This window comes from Panthera onca, chromosome B1 (genome assembly GCF_046562875.1).
Source record: "Panthera onca isolate mPanOnc1 chromosome B1, mPanOnc1 haplotype 2, whole genome shotgun sequence".
NCBI lineage: Eukaryota > Metazoa > Chordata > Mammalia > Carnivora > Felidae > Panthera > Panthera onca.
In genome coordinates this window covers 1429793-1451634 of record NC_138342.1, presented here as the reverse complement: position 1 = coordinate 1451634, position 21842 = coordinate 1429793, and the positions used below count along the sequence as shown (strand labels likewise).

At 38.3% G+C, this 21842-nt stretch overlaps 1 protein-coding gene across 2 annotated transcripts; it reads left to right on the top strand.

Annotated features, from left to right (window-relative positions):
- Window positions 1–777: 777 nt before the first annotated feature.
- Window positions 778–20392, top strand: HAUS3 (HAUS augmin like complex subunit 3). 2 transcript variants are annotated; one of them, XM_078446369.2, is made up of 7 exons: window positions 778–908; window positions 2141–2200; window positions 2594–3638; window positions 4786–5225; window positions 6791–7019; window positions 7695–7800; window positions 18308–18408. In XM_078446369.2, exons 3-7 carry the CDS (start codon window positions 2730–2732, stop codon window positions 18334–18336), a joined length of 1713 nt encoding a protein of 570 aa, XP_078302495.2. In that variant the 5' UTR covers window positions 778–908; window positions 2141–2200; window positions 2594–2729; the 3' UTR covers window positions 18337–18408. The 2 variants fall into 2 exon arrangements, with proteins under 2 accessions (XP_078302495.2, XP_078302494.1); XM_078446368.2 differs by lacking the exon at window positions 7695–7800 and having other exon boundaries at window positions 779–908; window positions 18308–20392.
- The last annotated feature ends 1450 nt before the right edge of the window (window positions 20393–21842 follow it).

The window sequence follows — 21842 nt, the reverse complement described above, 5'->3', positions numbered from 1 at the left end:
GTGAACGCTGCCAGGCACCAACAGTAACCCCGCAGGTCCGCCAGCATCGGCAGGGGTGCGCGGACTCTGCGGTGTTCGGCCAGCTCTATGGCTCAGAGACGACCCACGTCCTGCGTCTCGCACCCTCCTTGGAAAGTGTTCCGTCTAGACTTAACTACGTCTTTGACACATATCCACTCCATGTTCAGATATTTTCAACCTTTTAAAAGATCTGTTTTGAAAACGGGATCGTGGAGGAAGTCTGCTTCTGCTTAGTGGTCAGGTGAGGGCTTGGGGGATGCGTGCTTCGCAAAACAACGTTCAACGCGAAAGCCCGTAAAGCGAGTAAGGACAGCGGAGCCTAAAGATTCGCCAGACGCTGCTCCTCCACTCCCCCGACTTCTGCAGGCGGCGCGCGCCCCGGAACCCGGCCTGGCGGCCCGGGCCCCGCGCCGGCGAGCTCCGGACCGCAACCAGGCTTTCCGGGAAAACGCCTCTATAGACGATGGGGTGCTGGGGTCCGGCAAAATAGACTCGAAAGGTGGCCTCAGCCATGGAGTCCGCTGCGGTGAAAACGCACCGCCGTAGAAAGCCGGGCGCAGCGAGACCAGGCCGGCCCGCACCCAAGACCCTCCTCTACTCCATCCACACGCCTCCCCGGCCCCGCCCCCGAGGCGGAGAGCCAATCAGCTCGCTCCCTACCGGCGGACGCCAGGCCGTGAGGGCGGGCCGGCACTCCGCTAGGTTCTGCCGCAAAGCCCCTCCCAGCCAGGCCCGCCTCTTCCGACGCCACGCCTGCGCAGACGGTCACGCTCCCCGGTCCGGCTTCTGCCGGGTGTGCGCGCGCGCCGTGGCAGAGCTCCCGTGAGGCAGTGCGGGCGCGGAGCGCGGCGGCGGGCTTCTGAGGGGCGCGAGCGGAGCTTCCAGAGGTGAATGGCCCCGGCCTCACTGTTCTGGGCGTCGCGGGGCGTGGGGCTGTGGGAGCGGCGCCGATCCCACAGCTGCCTCTTCTTTACAGGCACCCCTGGGAATTCTCTTCAGGCGCGCAAGTAGCTGTCAGCGCGACGCAGTCGCGGTCCGCAGGGCGCGGGGGCGAGGGCAAGGGCTGAGGGGCGAGGGCGGGGAGCGTGAGTGGAAGCGGGAAGCGGGCGTGGGTGGAGAGTGCGGCGCCGGGGAGAGTGAGGGGGCCTCCGGGTGGGGGCGGGGCTCCGGGGCGGGGCTCTGGCGGGAGAGCGAGGGCGGGTGGGGCCGAGGGCGGGAGGGCGTGGCCTCAGGCGGGAGGGGGGCGGGGCTCAGGCGGGAGCGTGGTCCCTGGCAGGTGCAAGACTGTTGGGACGTGGGAGGTCGCTCCGGAACGCCACCAGCCGGCCGCGCGGGTCTGGGGTTTGTGCGGTTTGCCTTTCACGCCAATTCGGTGGCTTTTGTGGTTGTGTATTTTATTGACGTGCATCCGTGTCGTGACTGAATTACACAGAAAACCAAAGCGGAGGCTTTTTCGCACGTGTTACGCAGATCATTCATCCGTGCGGCTCGTCTCCGTCCCGGAGAAATTCTTTTGGTGAAGTCAGCGGGGTGGTTCGGTGGCGCGTTTGTGGCAAAGTAGCAAATGCCGAAAGCATTTTTACTTCGTGTCCGCCTAGTTCTTTGGTGCTTCTGATCTGAAATTTGAGGGCACTTGGTTTTGGGGTTTTGGTGGGGTTTTTGCTGTAGGTGTTGTTTTTTTTAAGCCTAATTGGGATATGTTGCATTACTTTTAGGTGTGCACCATGATGACCACATTTCTGTACACTGCGAAATGGTTGCCGCGTTAAGTCCTTTTACCACCCGCCACCCTAAAAGTTACATTTGTTTTTCTTTTTTCTTTTTTTTTAATTTTTTTAACGTTTATTTTTGAGACAGAGAGAGACAGAGCATGAACGGGGGAGGGGCAGAGAGAGAGGGAGACACAGAATCGGAAGCAGGCTCCAGGCTCTGAGCCATCAGCCCAGAGCCCGACGCGGGGCTCGAACTCGGGGACCGCGAGATCGTGACCTGAGCTGAAGTCCGACGCTTAACCGACTGAGCCACCCAGGCGCCCCCATTTGTTTTTCTTTTGATGAGCACTTTTAAGGTCAGTGTGAGGGTGGTTCTTCAATCTTAAACCTGATTTTCTCTGCACTAGGTTCATCGTGACTGGGCATTGATTCTTGTGTGAATGGCGGGTGCTGATTCAGTCGTCGAGGTAAATATTTTGTTGACTCTTCCTCAAGGACGTTATCGTATTTATATCTATTTGCTTAGAAAAAGCAGGAAAAGAGGCTGCTTAGCCACAGGCTGGCTTGGACTTGTTTAGATATATTTATTTTGAATTCAAAACTGAACTCATGCGATATGATGTATCTTTGGAAAAAATAAGATTTTCTTGATAATTAGGTTTTCATTATGTTTTCGGTGTTCTAAGTAATACCCTAGTTTATTTTCTCTTTATCTCTGTCAAACATTTCAGCTACAACTACCTCAGGTTAGATGCTTCCCTCCCAGATATCTGTGGTATTTATCTATATTGTTCTTTTACAAATAGAGTTGTCTTATTAGTTGTCTTACTTGTGGTCTAATGTTTGTTTTCCCCCCCCAGGAGAAGTCAGATTCTAAAAAAATTTTGTCCTTCTTCTGAACTTAACATAAATTTAGTTTGTTTGTATTTGGCTTTATCTTCTAAGTATCCACACCATAAACCCATATCAGTTACAAAAAAGTTGTGCAGTTAAACCATGAGTTGTGGAAAAGAGTTTGTGGAAACATTAAAAAAAATTGATTATCCCAAAGCTGATAGTCTTAATGGGGAAGATTTTGACTGGTTGTTTGAGACTGTCGAAGATGAAGCATTTTTGAAGTGGTTTTGTGGGAATGTGAATGAACAGAATGTATTGTCCAAAGAAGAATTGGAAGCTTTTAGCATTCTTCAAAAATCAGGCAAGCCCATCCTAGAAGGAGCAGCACTGGATGAAGTTCTTAAAACCTGTAAAACTTCTGATTTGAAAACCTCTACCCTGGATGACCAAGAGCTAGAGAAATTGGAAGTCGAAGTTCAAACTCTGCAGAAATTGAAGAACCTAAAAATTCAGCGACGTAATAAATGCCAGTTGATGGCTTCGGTAACAAGCCACAAATCTCTGAGGTTAAGTGCTAAAGAAGAAGAAGCCACTAAAAGGCTGAAGCAGAGTCAAGGAATTCTAAATGCGATGAACACTAAGATAAATAATGAACTTCAAGCTCTTACTGATGGCGTTGCTAAACTGATGATGTTTTTCCGACATTCTAATTTGGATCAAGGGGCAAATCCACTGGTGTTTTTATCTCAGTTTTCCTTGGAAAAATATCTAAGCCAAGAAGAGCAAAGCACAGCAGCATTAACTTTGTATACCAAAAAACAGTTCTTTCAAGGTATACATGAAGTAGTTGAAAGTTCAAATGAAGAAAATTTTCAACTTTTAGATATACAAGCACCATCCATTTGTGATAATCAAGAAATCCTTGAGGAGAGACGGCTGGAGATGGTTAGGCTGCAGCTAGCATACATTTGTGCTCAACATGAGTTAATTCACTTGAAAGCAAGTAATTTGAGCATGAAGTCAAGTATACAGTGGGCAGAGGAGAATCTTCATAGCCTCACTAGCAAGGTAAACATGAGAAATGAGACTAGCATCATATTGTAATTGTTAGTAATGGAGGGTATGTTAGTATTTTAGAAAGGGAGATAAAATAAATACATTTTCTTATTTTTTGTTCAGTGCTTAGTTTGATGTGTCATTGTTTCTTTTTTTTTTTTTTAACGTTTATTTATTTTTGAGAGAGAAAATGTGACCAGGGGAGGGGCAGAGAGAGAGGGGTACAGAGGATCGGAAGCAGGCTCTGTGCTGACAGCAGATAGCCCAACATGGGGCTTCAACTCCCAAATCATGAGATCATGACCTGAGTCGAAGTCAGAGGCTTAACCGACTAAGCCACCCAGGTGTCCCAATGTGTCAGCATTTCATACAAATAGATCTTCATATTAGTAAAAGGCAGGAACAGATTATAATGCAATCACATTAACTAATTTTAAACAAAAGTACTTTTTCTGAATTTGAAATTTGTGTGGGTTCAGATTCAGAGAACACTGAAATTCCTTTTTATTTTTCTGTATGGGTGTTCTGCCTTGTCTGCTCCTTGTTTGGTGCTAATGAAGTCAGGGATGCAGTTCAGTGGACTGAAACCCTGACTTTTTGTTGAGAATGTACAGGTGTAGTGCACATATCTGTACTCTTGGAAAGCTTGCTTTCTGGGTAATGTAACCACCAGATAATTGAGTGAAAACAGGACTGAAACTGAATACCAGTACCAAGTTACTTTCTGTAACTGCCATAAACTTCGGAATAACATCTGGAGTTCTGTCACTCTTTGCAAGGGTTAAAATCAGGTGACAGACTAGAAGAATAGCTACTGGGATTATTTTAGTTTTAAGAAAAACCTGAATAGCGTACATTTGCTTTCAGTGAGTAGTGTGCTAATTAATGATTTTTTTTAAGTAAGACAAACATGAAAAGCTCTCTGTTTTGGTAGCCATTACTGTACATATGTGGTAGTTAATAGCATTAAAATTTAGTGATTTACCTTTGGCTTAGTCCACACTTTTCCTTTTTTAAACTGTGATTTTGGCTTTTGTTAGTATGAAATTAGTTTTATTAGCATGTTAATCCGATAATCTAAAAGGGAAAGTAAAAAGAATTTTAAAATGATTTCAACTTCATACTGACTGGTTTAAATGCAATTGTTTTCTCTGTGTAGGCTCTTGGCAAAGATAATTTGGATGCTAAAATTTCTAGCTTGAACAGTGAGATTCTGAAACTTGAAGAACAAATCACTTATATAAAAGATAAAAGCTTGCCTGCTGTGGTAAAAGAGAATGCCCAGTTATTGAATATGCCAGTTGTAAAGGGAGATTTTGATCTACAGATTGCTAAACAAGACTATTATACAGCAAGACAAGAGTTAGTTTTAAATCAGTTGATAAAGCAAAAGGCATCATTTGAGCTTCTACAGTTATCGTATGAAATTGAATTGAGAAAGCATTGGGACATACATCGTCAACTTGAAAATTTGGTCCAAGAACTTAGTCAAAGTAATGCGATACTCCGCCAGCGATTGGAAATGCTGACAGACCCGTCAGTATGTCAGCAGATAAATCCAAGGAATACCATTGACACCAAGGACTATTCTACTCATAGGTATGCGTCTGTATTTCTTCAGTAATTCTTTTTGTTGTAAAATACCATAGAGAGTTTTAACTAAGATTGTGGAAGTTTAAAACATTTTTTCTTTCTGTTCTGGCTCTCTGTTCTCTTCCTTCATTTCTCTCGTATGTGACTCTTTTCCTTTTGAATATTTTGCTCCCTTTTCCGTTCTTGTTCAATCTGGAAGCAGCTGTGTTAGAGCTGGGGTGGGTGGGCTGGAGGAGTGAATGTATACAAGGTCATATGCACCTTTAAGCACCATTGTTTAGATGCCTTATTTGAGGTTGGGGCAGAGTTTAACTACAGGGAGTTTGAGTACAGCTTGGGGTGTAGTAGGTTTTGCTAGGTAGAGAATTGATTGCATTTGGAGGTGTCAGTAGAGAGAGAAGACTGACTTCATTTCCGTGTCTAGTCAGGTGAATCGGCAAAAAGGAGTGCTAGCTCCCAACCTTTTTTGGATGTCTAGGCAATTGATGATATAGGGATACTAAAATTGGAGGGCTAAAGTAGTTAAAGGCCTCAAAAGTCTGGATCCTACTCCTGATTTTTCTCTAGGACTAGGGGAAAGTGATCTAATCCTTTTGTTTCCTTATTAATGAGATGATGGGCATGGAAAGGGCTGCTCCATTGCAGTTTCAGAGGGTGGCATTGACCTGAGCTAAGAATGCTTCCCCCCTTAAATTGTGTAGTCACATCCCACAAGAAAAAAATTGGCAGCCTTGGACTTGAACCAGTTTTATGAAGTCTGTTGCAACTTGCTAAAATAATAAAATAATTTTAAAAATCCGTGTTTTTTAATTTGAAGAAAAAGAGCAAACCCTTTTTGTCAGAAATGTGTAGAAAGTGCTACCTCACATTTTTCCATCTGTTCCAAAGGATTTTTCTGCTATTAATGTTTGAAGTGTTAAATGGCCTCATGGTCCATTAGGAATTTAATTCGACAATTAAACCTGTAGAAGACTGGAGTAGCAAGTTTACTATTTCTATAGTTCTTTATTCACTTTATTTTACATTTTATATTTTTAATTTTCCGCTTTTAAACCCACCACCATTCTATAAAAATAGGTATGTGATGTGAAAGTTAAGTCTCAGAGGTTGACTTGACCTGGGTCCGAAAAGACAGCCACAACTCCGACCTAGGTCTTCTGTTTCAAATTCCTTGTTATTTCCACTACATCATAGTTGTATTCTGTGGAAGAGATGTTTTCTTGGGAGGTATCTCTGAAACATGCTTTGTTTGAAGTATGCTAATGACAGTTAAAAGTCAAAAAGCATTTTATATTTAAAACTTGGGAGATGAGAAAATGGGAATCAGATGTAGTAATTACAATATGTATTTCTGTAGTAAGATGGTATTTTAGCTGGAATGTTTTCGGTTGCTTGATGTAGCAGCAGATAGGTTAATTTTTTTTCCAGGTTAATATTTTTAAGTTGTTACTTATCCCCAAAGATGCTCAATATAGTGGATTATAATTTTGAAGACTGTATTGAGAATTTTTATATACTGATATATAAGACTGATTGAGAATTTTTCTTATAACTTTATTTTTACATTTTAGGCTTTATCAACTTTTAGAAGGAGAGAATAAGAAAAAAGAGTTGTTTATAACCCATGGAAACCTGGAGGAGGTGGCTGAGAAATTAAAACAGGATGTTTCTTTAGTACAAGATCAGTTGGCAGTATCTACTCGAGAACATTCTTTCTTTCTGTCCAAACTGAATAATGATGTGGATGAGCTTTGTGATACTTTGTATCAAGGAGGAAATCAGCTTTTGCTTAGTGACCAGGTGGGTACATGCCATAGTAACTAAAGATGCTGTAAAAATTGTTTGTTGTAAAAGATACTGAAGAAAAAGTTAACATGAGGAAAATATTACCCCAAATTCTATTGCCCTAATATAAAATTTATTATTTTATATCCTAGCTTTAGTCACACATAAATAATATTTTTCAGATGGTTTTGATTGATGTGCATAGAATTTTAAAAACTTACAAAATATTTTAGCCATAAAAGGATATGTAATGTTTATACTAAGTATTTAAAGAAAAAAAACTACTCCTGTTATTATTTCACCTGTCTTATTAGCAAATAGAGAATTATTATATTTGAAGTCCTCTGTGATGGCATGCTTCTCCAAGTAGCATTTCCCTTTCTTCATCAAGGAGAACCACTTCGCTTGATTTTATCGTTTGCTTGCTTTTTTGTGTACTTCTATTACACATAGATATTCCTAGACAGTATATTGTTTAGTTTTGTATGTTTTTGAAATTTACGTATGGGGTGTAATTATGTTATGTATACTCTTTAGTAACTGGTTGATTAATATTAAGATTTTGACATTCTTCCATGTTGACATATGTAAAGTTTTCTCTTTCATGAGTCAGTGTTCCATTATATGAATTCCACAGTTACGTGTTACATTGACAGACATTTCAGTTATTTCCAGTTTTTGCTATTGTAGGTTATACTGCTGTGGACAGTCTGGTCGTATGTCTCACAGCTGTGCGCGTGTACACACATGTGCACACTCAGCAGTGGAGTTGCTGTATCACGGGTTCAGTTTCAGGGTACGTCAAATTGTTTTCCAGAGTGGTTGTACCGTATTACATGAGTTCAAAGAGATGATATTGATCCACATCCTTTTCCTCACATAGCACTGTCTGATTTGTAAATTCTCTTAATCGGTGCATCCCATATAGGTCGTAATTTGCATTTCCCTAATTATTAAGGAGGTTGAGGCCTCTTTCAGTTATTCACTGGCCATTCATCTTTTCCTGAGAATTCTGTGTTCATCTCCTTTGTCCATTTTTTTTAAATGTTTATTTTTGAAATAGAGTATGAGTAGAGGAAGGGCAGAGAGAGAGGGGGACAGAAGATCCAAAGCGGGCTCCGTGCTGGTAGCAGTGAGCCCGAAGAGGGGCTCAGACTCACAAACCGTGAGATCATGACCTGAGCCGAAGTCAGATGCTCAACCGACTGAGCCACCCACTGCCCCTTTCGGGTTTTGTTTTTTTTTTTTTTTTTTTTTAAATCACTTGTAGGAGTTTATGCATTTCAGGTGCCAATCCTTTTTCTGTTACATGTGTTATATGTATTCACTTCCTATTTGTGGCTTGTCTTTTTTACTTTGTTTTTTGCTTTTTTTAGCATTTTAATTTTTATGTATTTTTATTTTATTTTTATTACTCTTTGGTTTGCCATTTTTTATATTTTGTTTTTCGTATCTTGTTAAGGTTTGCTCTTAACATCATAATGATAGTCCTTTTTGCTTTACCTTATAGTACTCACTTTTAGTTCTCCACCAGGAGTTTATTTTTATGTATGATATGAGGTAGAGTTCTAATTTTATTAGTTTTTTTTCCCTCTATAAACAAATTGTCCCATCACCATATTGAGGCATACAATAAAAATAAAATCACTCTTTCTGGTGAAGGGAGCCTCTTATCATTATGAAATAAATGATCCTTAAGTGCTTTTTGCCTTCATGTTTCTTTTGTTAGATACTGTGGGCACGATCAGTTCTGAACCTTAAACTGGGTTAAGTCTAAGAGTCTTTGGAGGATCCAGGTGATTTCTGTCTGGGCTGTAATTCTATCCGGGGGCTCTTCCACTTCTGGACCATTCTGATCTTAAGATTGTTGGTGTCCTGGGGCACCTGTGTAGTTCAGTGAGTTAAGTGTCTCACTTTGACTCGGGTCACCATTTCATAGTTCATGAGTTTGAGCCCTGTGTCGGGCTCTGTGCTGACAGGTCAGGGCTTGGAGCCTACTTTGGATTCTGTGTCTCCCTCTCTCTGCCCCTCCCCTGCTCGTGCTCTGTCTCTCTCCATCTCTCAAAAATAAACATTAAAAAAAAAAAATTATTGGTGTCCTGTGATCCTTGGCTTATCATGAAGAGGGTCTCCCATTTGACTTCCTACTTTCTGTGGCCCTTGGACTTCAATTTTTCTCTCACTCATCTTGTGAGTCTCAAGAATCATAGGTTCTAATTTTCTAAGATCGGCGGTTGTCCTAGGTAAAGCTGCCGCTGGGCTGTCTTACCAGTCTGGGGTGTTTTATGGACTTCTAGTTCCTTTTAACGTCTTGTTATCTCTTCATTGCTTTTAGGAAGTTTTTGTTTTGCTTGACTTTTAAAAATATTTCATTTAGCCTTTTACATTTTTTTCTTATGGGAGGATTGATTTGAATAACCTACCTTTCCTTGAACAGGAATGCTTGTGATTATTTTTTTAAATAATTTTTTTATTGTGAAATATACAAAATGTAAAATTTACAGTTTTAACCATTTTTAAGTGTACAATTCAGCAACATTAAGTACAAAAATGCATTCACATATTGTGCAACCATGACCACTATACATTTCCAGAACTTTTTCATCATCTCAAATAGAAACTCTGTACCCATTAAACAATAACTTTAGCCCCTTCTTCCTTAGCCTGTGGTAACTTCTGTTCCACTTTCTGTCTCCATGAATTTGCCTACTCTGTTACCTGATGTAAGTGAAATCATATGTATGATTTCATGTGAAATAATTTGTATGATTACTGTTTTTTTTATTATTTTTAATTTATTTTAATTTATTCATTATTTATTTTATTATTTATTTACTTATTTATTACTGTTTTATCTGTATTGTAGCATATGTTAGAATTTTACTACTTTTCATGGCTGAGTAATATTCCATTGAATGTATATAGTACATTCCGTTTATCTGTTGATGGTCACGTGGGTTGCTTCCACCCTTTGGCTGTTGTGAATCATGCTGCTGTGAACATTGTGTACAGATATCTGAGTCCCTGCTTTCGTTTCTTTGGGGTGTATACCTAGAAGTTGGATTGCTGGATCATGTAGCAATTTTGTGTTTAACTTTGTGAAGAACTGCCTAACTTTTGCATAGTAACTGTACCATTTTTTAAAATCATTTATTATTATTTTTTAATTTACATCCAAGTTAGTTAGCATATAGTGCAATGATGATTTCAGGAGTAGATTCCTTAATGCCCCTTACCCATTTAGCCCATCCCCCCCTCCCACAGCCCCTCCAGCAACCCTTTGTTCTCTATATTTAAGAGTCTCTTATGTTTTGTCCCCCTCCCTGTTTTTACATTATTTTTACTTCCCTTATGTTTATCTGTTTTGTATCTTAAATTCCTCATATGAGTGAAGTCATGTGATGTTTGTCTTTCTCTGACCAATTTCGCTTAGCATAATACCTTCTAGTTCCATCCACGTAGCTGCAAATGGCAAGATTTCATTCTTTTTGATTGCCGAGTAATACTCGATTGTATATATATGCCACATCTTCTTTATCCATTCATCCATCGACGGACATTTGGGATCTTTCCATACTTTGCCTATTGTCAATAGCACTGCTATAAACATTGGAGTGCATGTGTCCCTTTGAAACAGCATACCTATATCCCTTGGATAAATACCTAGTTGTGCAATTGCTGGGTCGTAGGGTAGTTCTATTTTTAATTTTTTGAGGAACCTCCATACTGTTTTCCAGAGTAGCTGCACCAGTTTGCATTCTCACCGGCAGTGCAAAAGAGATCCTCTTTCTCTGCATCCTTGCCAACATCTGTTGGTGCCTGAGTTGTTAATGTTAGCCATTCTGATAGGTGTGAGGTGGTATCTCATTGTGGCTTTGATTTGTATTTCCCTGGTGATGGGTGATGTTGAGCATCTTTTCATGTGTCTGTTGGCCATCTGGATGTCTTCTTTGGATAAGTGTCTGTTCATGTCTTTGGCCCATTTCTTCACTGGGTTATTTGTTTTTTGGGTGTTGTGTTTCATAAGTTGTTTATAGATTTTGGATACTAACCTTTTATCTGGTACGTCGTTTGCAAATATCTTCTCACATTCTGTTGGTTGCTTTTTAGTTTTGCTGATTGCTTCCTTCGCTGTGCAGAAGCTTTTTATCTTGATGAGGTCTGAGCAGTTCATTTTTGCTTTTGTTTCCCTTCTTTGGAGATGTGAGACGTGTTGAGTAAGAAATTGCTGCGGCCGAGGTCAAAAAGGTTTTTGCCTGCTTTCTCCTTGAGGATTTTGATGGCTTCTTGTCTTACATTTAGGTCTTTCATCCATTTTGAGTTTATTTTTGTGTATGGTGTAAGAAAGTGGTCCAAGTCCATTATTCTGCATGTCGCTGTCCGGTTTTCCTAACACCATTTACTGAAGAGACTGTCTTTATCCTATTGGATGTTCTTTCCTGCTTTGTCAAGGATTAGTTGGCCATACGTTTGTGGGTCCATTTCTGGGTTCTCTATTCTGTTCCATTAATCTGTCTGTTTTTGTGTCAGTACCATACTGTCTTGATGATTACAGCTTTGTAATACAGCTTGAAGTCCAGGATTGTGATACCTCCAGCTTTGGTTTTCATCTTCAAGATTGCTTTGACTATTCAGAGTCTTTTCTGGTTCCGTACAAATTTTAGGATTGTTTGTTTTAGCTTTGTGAAGAATGCTGGTGTTATTTTGATAGGTATTACATTGAATATGTAGATTGCTTTGGGTAGTATTGTCATTTTAGCAATTTTGTTCTTCCTATCCAAGAGCATGAAATATTTTTCCATTTTTTTGTGTCTCCAATTTCTTTCATAAGCTTTCTATAGTTTTCCAGTGTATAGATTTTTTTCACCTCTTTGGTTAGATTTATTCCTAGGTATTTTATGGTTTTTGGTGCAATTAATTGTAGATGGGGTCAATTCCTTGATTTCTCTTTCTGTTGCTTCATTATTGGTGTATAGGAATGCAACTGATTTCTGTGCATTGATTTTATACCCTGCGACTTTGCTGAATTCACAGATCAGTTCTAGCAATTTTTTGGTGGAGCCTTTTGGGTTTTCCATATAGAGTATCATGTCATCTGTGAAGAGTGAAAGTTTGACCTCCTCCTGGCCTATTTGGATGCCTTTTATTTCTTTGTGTTGTTTGATTGCTGAGGCTAAGACTTCAAATACTATGTTGAATAACAGTGGCGAGAGTAGACATCCCTGTCTTGTTCCTGACCTTAGGGGGAAAGCTCTCAGTTTTTCCCCACTGAGGATGATGTTAGCATTGGGTCTTTCATATATGGCTTTTATGATCTCAAGGTATGATCCTTCTATCTCTACTTTCTTGAGGGTTTTTATCAAGAAAGGATGCTGTATTTTGTCAAGTGCTTTCTCTGCATCTATTGAGAAGATCATGTGGTTCTTGTCCTTTCTTTTATTGATGTGATGTATCACATTGATTGTTTTGCAAATATTGAACCAGCCCTGCATCCCAGGTATAAATCCCACTTGGTCGTGGTGAATAATTTTTTTAATGTATTGTTGGATCTGGCTGGCTAATATTTTGTTGAGGATTTTTGCATCCATGTTCATCAGGGAAATTGGTCTATAGTTCTCCTTTTTAGTGGGGTCTTTGTCTGGTTTTGGAATCAAGGTAATGCCAGCTTCATAGAAAGAGTTTGGAAGTTTTCCTTCCATTTCTGGTTTTTGGAAGAGCTTCAAGACAATAGGTGTTAACTCTTCTTTAAATGTTTGGTAGAATTCTTCTGGAAAGCCATCTGGCCCTGGACTCTTGTTTTTTGGGAGATTTTTGATTACTAATTTGATTTCTTTACTGTTCAAGTTTTCTATTTTTTCCTGTTTCAGTTTTGGTAGTTTATATGTTTCTAGGAATTTGTCCATTTCTTCCAGATTTCCCATTTTATTGGTGTATAATTGCTCATAATATTCTCTTATTATTGTTTGTATTTCTGTTGTGTTCGTTGTGATCTCTTCTCTTTCATTCTTGATTTTATTTATTTGGGTCCTTTCCTTTTTCTTTTTGATCAAACTGGCTAGGGCTTTATCAATTTTGTTAATTCTTTCAAAGAGCCAGCTTCTAGTTTCATTGATCTGTTCTACTGTTTTTTTGGTTTCGATAGCCTTGATTTCTGCTCTAATCTTTATTATTTCTTGTCTTCTGCTGGTTTTGGGTTTTATTTGCTGTTCGTTTTCCAGCTCATTAAGGTGTAAGGTTAGGTTGTGTATCTGAGATCTTTCTTCCTTCTTTAGGAAGGCCTGGATTGCTATATACTTTCTTCTTATGACCACCTTTGCTTCATCCCAGAGGTTTTGGGCTGTGGTGTTATCATTTTTATTGGCTTCCATGTACTTTTTAATTTCCTCTTTAATTTCTTGGTTATCCCATTCATTTTTTAGTAGGATGGTCTTTAGTCTCCAAGTATTTATTATCTTTCCACATTTTTTCTTGTGGTTCATTTCGAGTTTCATAGCTTTGTGGTTTGAAAATATGCACAGTATGATCTCGATCTTTTTGTACTTGTTGAGTGATGATTTGTGTCCCAGTATGTGATCTGTTCTGGAGAACATTCCATGTGCACTGGAGAAGAGTGTGTATTCTGCTGCTTTAGGATGAAATGTTCTGAATATATCTGTTAAGTCCATCCGGTCCAGTGTGTCATTCAAAGCCATTGTTTCCTTGTTGATTTAGTAACTGTACCATTTTATATTCTCACCAGCAGTGCACAGGGTTCCAGTTTCTCCACATCCTCACCTACACTTATTTTCCTTTTTTAAAAAATATATAGGGGTGCCTGGGTGACTCAGTCGGTTGAGCGTCTGGCTCTTGATCTTGGTTCAGGTCATAATCTCATGGTTGCATGAGTTTGAGCCCCACGTTGGGCTCTGTGCTGACAGCGTGGAGCCTGCCTGGGGTTCTCTCTCTCTCCTCTCTTTCCTCTCTCTTCTCTTCTCTCTCTCTCTCTCTCTCTCTCTCTCTCTGTCTCCCCCCCTCCACTGCTCATACTGTGTCCTCCCTCAAATAAACAAAAAAAATTTTTAAAAATGTATATAATAGTCATCCTAATATGTGTGAAGTGAGAACTGTGATTATTACTGATTTCGTCTTTTAGTTGTATTAATTTAGTAAAAACCTCCAATGATGGTAGATTTGAAAATTTGTTGTAGTTCTAGCAGTGTTTTCTTTATATTTGAGTCTATTTTATAAGTTACATTTGACCCTTGACCAACATGGGTTTGAACTGCATGGGTCCACTTATATTCAAATTTTCTTCAATAAATAAATATAGTGTAGTACTGTAAATGTATTTTTTCATGATTTTCTTAATGACTTTTTTCCTAGCTTACTGTATTGTAAGATTATAGTATATAATACACATAATGTATAAAATATATGTTAATCAACTGTATGTCAACAGTAGGCTCTCAGTAGTTAAGTTTTGGGGGAATCCAGATTTATATGCGAATTTTTGACTGTACGGGGAGTCAGTGCCCTAAACCCCCCTGCAATATTCAAGGGTCAACTGTATTGCCAAGTTTAAAATTGTGATGAATTATTATCATGGTGGATTTGAATTGTAGTGAATTGAACCATTTAGTATTTACATAATTACTTTCTCTATTCTTACTGTGCTTCCTGACTTAATATTTTTTTTTTTTTTGGTCTGATACTAATTTTTCTATGCCATCTTTGTTTTGGTTAGTATTTTCAAAATATATACTTTTCACCTTTCTTTACACATCTTTTTATTCCTTTTTACTTAGCATTATGAAATAAACATTTTCACTCTGAATAATTTTCTTAATTTTTAATGTTACAGTAATTTCTGCAATCAATCCACTGCTGTTGAATATTTTTTTGATAGTCTTCATTTTTTTAATTTTGTTTGCTCTTGAATGACATCATGTATATCTTGTGTATATAGTTTTTTGTTGTTGGATACTTTTCATTTGGATGAATTCTTGGAAATAGGATTATTGGCTTTCTTGGGTATATACATTTTTTTGCAGGGGGGGGGACCTTTGATGCTGCCATATTGCTTTTCTGAGGAGTCGCACCTGTTTTTCATGCCACCAGCACTATTTAAATGTCTGCTAGACACCATTGATCATAAGGTACACCATCATTTTATGAATTGCTAAAAAAGAAAAACTTTCTGTTAACTGACACAATACTTTTTTATTTTGAATTTTTATTGAATACTTTCTAGAAGATATCTTCTAGGTGCAGGTAGACATGGATTTTTCTCATATCACTTTTTTCTTTTTAATGTCATACCACTCTTGAATATACATGTTAGAAGGAAAAAATAAGCCAATTAAAATGTTTAGGATATTTCAAAGCTTTACACTTGACGTGCAGTTCTTCTATGTTATTTTTGTTTTTTCAATTTATTTATTAGAGAGAGAGCAGGGAGGGGCAGAGAGAGGAAGACAAAGAATCCCAAGCAGGCTTCCCACTGTCCGTGTAGAGACTGATACGGGGCTTAAACTCATGAACTGTGAAATCATGACCTTAGCCAAAGTCAGACGCTTAACCGACTAAGTGCCCTTTCTATGTTATTTTTTGGCTCAAAGTTGTTGTCTTTATTTTTCTACACTATACATTAAGAATGTTGGTGATAGCAAAAAAACCTTAATAACCCAATTAAAAAAATGGGCTGAAGACTTGAATAGAGATTTCTCTGAAGAAGATGTACAAAGGGCCAACAGGTATATGGATAGTGCTCAGTGTCACTCATCATCAGGGAAATGCAAATCAAAACCACAACGAACGGGAGTGCCTGGGTGGCTCAGTCGGTTAAGCGTCCAACTTCGGCTCAGGTCATGATCTCATGATGTTCATAGGTTCATGGGTTCGAGCCCCACCCCATATCAGGCTCTGTGTTGATAGCTCAGAGCCTGGAGCCTGCTTTGGATTCTGTGTCTCCCTCCCTCTCTGCCTCTCCCTGTTCGTGTGTACGCTCGCTCTCTCTCTCTCTCTCTCTCTCTCAAAAATAAATAAACATTAAAAAAAAAAACAAAACCCACAATGAACGATTACCTTATACCTGTTAGAATGACTGGTATCAAAAAGTGTTGGCGAATGCTGAGAAATTGGAACCCTTGTACACTGTTGCTAGGAGTGCAAACTGGTGCAGCTGCTATGGAAAACACTATGAAGGTTCCTCAAAAACTTAATGATCCATATGATCCAGTAATTCCACTTCTGAGTATTTAAACAGAATTGAAATCGGGATCTTGAAGAAGCACTTACACATTCATTGTAGCACTATTCATAATAGCCAGGTATGGAAACAACTTAAATGTCTGTGGAGGAATGGATAAAGAGAATGTGGTATGTACGTACAAGGTATTATTTAGCCTTAATAAAAAGAAATCCCATGGGGCGCCTGACGTCGAGTGTCTGACTTCGGCTCAGGTCATGATTTCACAGCTTGTGGGTTCGAGCCCCACGTCGGGCTCTGTGCTGACAGCTCAGAGCCTGGAGCCTGCTTTGGATTCCGTGTCTCCCTCTCCCTCTGGCCCTAACCCACTCGCATTCTGTCTCTGTCTCTCTCAAAAACATTAAAAATTTTTTTTGAAAAATAAATAAATAGAAATCCCGTAACATGTAACAACATGGATGAACTTGGAGGAAATTATGCTAAGTGAAATAAACCAGTCACAAGGACAAGTAATGTATGATTCCACTCACAAAGATATCTAAAATTGTCAAACTCATAGAGGCAGGGAGTAGAATGGTGGTTACCAGGGATTGGAGAGGGGGAAATGAATTATTAATCAGCAGATAAAAAGTTTCAGTTAAGTAAGATATATAAGTTTTGGAGATAATGCTGTGCAACATTGTGCCTGAGTTAACAATACTGCAGTATACTCTTAAAAATCTGTGAAGAGGGGAGATCTCATGTTAAGTGTTCTCATCACAGTAAAAAACTTTTTTTTCTGAATGTTGGTGATAGAGCGTTTCTAATGAGTGGTTAATAGTAATCACAAGATGCTCTGAATTTTAAAATGATATGGATGTCAGATATCTTAAAATGTGAAAGGTTTCATTCTAGAATCACTAAAGTATGATGATTTCACTTCACTATAATCTTACTGTCATTTAATGTTTTTCCTTAACCCAGTGAAATCTAAAAATGCCACGCATACAAATTTTAACTTGCATTTTTGTTGTTAATCAAGGTGGATATTTTTCAGTGTTGTAGGAATATTATTTTAGTAATTGTTAAGATCTTTCATATTGAAATTAAAGGTGAGATTTTAGTTTCTCATTCAAGTTTACCAAGTTTTTCCTCAAAGGGAGACCGTGTAATGTAGATATTACTTGATTTTGTTAAAATGTAATTGAAAAAGTACTGCTCTCTGGAACTGGCATTTATGACATGTGTTAAGCAGTCATTCTTGAACTTGTTTATAAGAATCACCGGGGAGCCTGTTAGAGTTTGAGTAATGCAGTGTGGAGTGAGGTGTAGGAATCTGTATTTGTCACAGGCACCCCAGGTGATTACCATGCTCATGGACCATGTTGAGAAGGTGCAGAAGATTGAGACAGAGCTGTGGATTTTCTCTTTGGGGATACTGGCTGGAAATTTCTAGAGGTAGAATACTTGATTAGAAAGCCATGGAAACTTGTTAATAAATAGTTTTTAATTTTAGGAGGTGAGGCATTTCAGTGTATTAAATGTGAAGGGTCTGGCATGTCTAGGTTCTTGAGCAGGAGAACTACATGGTAAATCTGGATTGTTGAATGTTACATGTAATTCTGTCTTTAACAATGTGAAAAGAGAAAAATGGAGATTTTTGTTGGGATGATTCTTTTTTATTGGTAATTGCTTCATTTCAAGGCTTTCTCAGTACCTCTTTAGCGTAGACTGAGATTAGGCTAAAAAAGGTTTGATCAGTTAAGTGGATTGTTAACTTCATGAAAGAGGTGGTGTTCATTCTTATACCTGTGGTCTCTAAAACAGTGCTTGGCATGTAGTAGGCATTTAGTAATATTTGTTGAGTGTATGAATATGCATAACAGTTTACATGTCAAGTACTCTTCAGGGAGTAACAGTTTGTTCTGAATCTCTTAGTTATCTGTCCAAAGTTGTTGCAATTGAGTCTAACATAGAATTTGTATTAAACCTACTATGGATTTTTAATTGAGGTTTATCATTAAAATCGTGTGAATAACTATATCAGATTCTTCCCATGTAAATTACATTTTAAGTTTTTATAATTGCTATTACAAATAGAGCTTTTGTATTAAAAGCATTTTTATTTTTCATTTAGGAGTTAACAGAGCAGTTTCATCAAGTTGAATCCCAGCTGAATAAGTTGAATCATCTTCTTACTGATGTTCTTGCTGATGTGAAGACAAAAAGAAAAATTTTGGCATCTAATAAACTGCATCGAATGGAAAGAGAATTATATGTATATTTTTTAAAAGATGAAGATTATCTGAAAGATATTGTGGAGAACTTAGAAAACCAATCAAAGATTAAAGTTGTTGGTCTGGAAGATTGAAGATTATTAAAAACGGAATCTTTACTACATATGCTATGTTTTATTGTTTTCTATATTAGGGGGAAAACATAGCTAATAAACACTGCTAAAATTTTAAATTTGAGGTCAATGGAACATTTCATTTAATTAATTCAAGTATTGTATCAGTTTGGTTTTTTCCCTCATATAGTATATTTATTCAAAATACCAGTGCTTTCTATGACTTGAACATTTGTTTGGTGGGACCCAGTTCTGATAACTTTTTACTTACAGGGAAAAAGCATTATTATGTAATGCAAATATTTCTTAATAGAATTAGTTCAGTTGCTTTTACTTTTTTTTTTTTTAGAAATAGAAAATTTCTACTGTGAAATATTTTAAACCTTTGTAGAACTTTGAATCAGCATTGTTAAACCCTAAGGTGTTAAACACCTTAATGTGGAATAGCCAAGTACCCTCGTATTTTGACTATAAAGTAAAATTCTATAAAGTAAAATACTCAAACTGTATCCCCCCGTAATTCCCTGCTATAGACTTTGAGACTCTGAATGTTCCTATTTGTTCCACAAAGAATGTTGGGTGTCCATTGGCCATTGTTCATTTTAGCATCTGGGTCCTGGGGACTTAGAATTTCTGCAAGACATCTTAGTGCTTTGACTTCAGTATGACACATTGTGAATGATTTTTAAATGAAATTTGAAAATGCCATAGAAGTGGTTGCTCAAAGGATGTATAATCTATTTTACCTGTTTCTCTGGAGGGAGCATACTTAAATGTTAGACTGTATCAGTTGGGATACAAGTGTATTATTTGGACCATTAGAAATTATTTTGAGTGGGATAAAATAATTTGAAATAACTTATTTATCAGTCATGACATCAAGTGTTTCTTGAGTGCTTGATTTATAAGTGGCCTGTTACATACTATGTAAGCTCTGCAGAGGAAAAGGAGGATGTAGATATTCAAGGAATATTCCTTATTCAAGAATATTCCTGCTCCAGAATATATTACTTTTTAATATGGAATGCTAGTCTAAAAACTACACTTTTGTGGAATTTTTTAGCTATAACCATCCGAAAATGGGTATGCTTAGGTGACAGATAAGCCCTCATAATTTTTATAATCTGTTGAACAAAATTATTTTGCCAATTATTATATTTGTACATTATTTAAAAATGTATATTTATTAAGTAGATCTAAATATGCTTGCAAATTTGTAACAATCTTGTCTAAGATTTTTCTCTTAGCTCCTCATGGGTGACTTTTATTCCTTTTTTTTCTTTCTCTATTCTACAGTGGAATAGAGAATTTACTTAAAATTTTTCTTTTCTCCAGTAATGTGTGAAAATGTCACCTAGTTTCCTGGCTCGTGGAACAGCACATTCTGTTTAGATTAGTGCCATGTGTGTTAGATGTATGACCAGCTACTTGATGATTTGCACTGTCCCTTCCACACCTTCGCCCACTCAGCCCAGGGGCGAGTACAGCTGAGAGGTGTGCATGGAATGATGTCAGGTTGTGTGTCTCTCATAATTACCCAAGTCCATTAAAAATGTTTATGTTATTAGATTTGTACAGTTGAAGATTATAACAGCCATTTGTTTCAAACCTCAGGAAGTATATGAATAGATTGCTTGCTTCAAAATTGGTTAACTAGAAATTGTATGCTTTGTTACCTGTTTACCATAATATTCCAGTTGAGTCTCTAACCATTTTGCCTCCTTCTTGCTATTCTATTGTATCGGTAACTATGGAGATAATTGATTCCTATTTTATGTGGTCATTACAGAGAGTGATTTTTATGAATGTCTCTGTATGTAACATTTTTCAAATAACTTCTTATTTTGAAGTAAAATTAATATATGGGTATTATGTTTATCTTACGTTTAGGATTTATGAAAATGGAAAATTATGAGGCATTTGTAGGCTTTGATCCCTGTAAGATACCGCTTTCCGGTGTTGCTCAGAAGATTATGTCTGCTGTGTACTCAGGTGACTTAGTGGAGTCTAAGCATTGGAGAGGGGTGAAAAGAGTGAGTAATTTTTATGAATCTATCTTTAGTTACCTTAACTAAGGTTTGAAAATGAGCCAGCAGAATTATTCTAAGGAACTTTATATTGTGTAGAGAAGCTTTGGTACCAACAAGTGGAGTCCTGCTCCCCTTGGTTTCCTCTCATTCAGTGATAACTGACCTGCTGCTCGCTAGACTTCACATTCTCTTAACCCTTAACACTTTAAAATTTTTTTTCAATATTTATTTTTGAGAGAGAGACAGAGCACGAGCAGGGGAGGCGCAGACACAGAATCCAAAGCAGGCTTCAGGCTCTGAGCTGTCAGCACAGAGACTGATGCAGGGCTCAGACTCACGAACCATGAGATCATGACCTGAGATCAAGTCAGACGCTTAACTGACTGAGCCACCAGGCGCTCCAGCCCTTAACGCTTTAAAATGTAGCACTCTCTTCCTTGTTCCAGGCATTTATGCCAAACATTTCCTGAGAGTCTGCACTGGCTGTGTAAGTGACCTCAGAAGAGATGGGCTGTTTCACGGTGCCCCTGGCTTCAGCCTTAGCTCTTGGGTCATTGAACGTACATTGACATAGTATTTGCTTACTATGTGTGGCAGACAAGAGAGGTGTTTTTGACAGTGTGTGTATTATGCTGCCAGAGAAATGAATAAATTCCTAGGTGGCAAAGATCGACAGATATGTGTATATGCATTTATGGCATCATATATAACAGCAGTGACATACGCTCACAAGTATGACTGAAATATTTGGAGCACCAGTTATTTTTTTTACCAGCAAAGTTGTCTTGTTTTTTAATATTTAAGTCGGCCAATTGTTTCTTTTCCACAGAGTAAGTTATATGTGAATGAGATATAATTGAGTAATTGTGATGAAATAATTGAGAGTATTGAAAAATTGTGCAAAAGCTATATATGTGCAGTTTCTCGAAGATATAGGTAGCACTTAACATTTAGATTTGTTCATATTCAGGCCTCTGTTGCTCATGAGCCTTGTTAGAGTAGAAGTCATTAATAAATGAACTGGTAAGAATTTTTGGGTATGGACTACCTACCTAGCAATTTTGATAGTGTTTTGGGGAGTGGTGGGGGGGCATATAGTAAGGAAGATAAATACTTAAATATCAAAGAGCTTTCTTCTTTATCCTGTATAGTTTCTAAAATAAAAAAGCAGTGTGTACTTGACAGGTAGAAATGTACTTCCCTTTAAAAACTGATAGGAATTGGGGCGCCTGGGTGGCGCAGTTGGTTAAGCGTCCGACTTCAGCCAGGTCACGATCTCGCGGTCCGTGAGT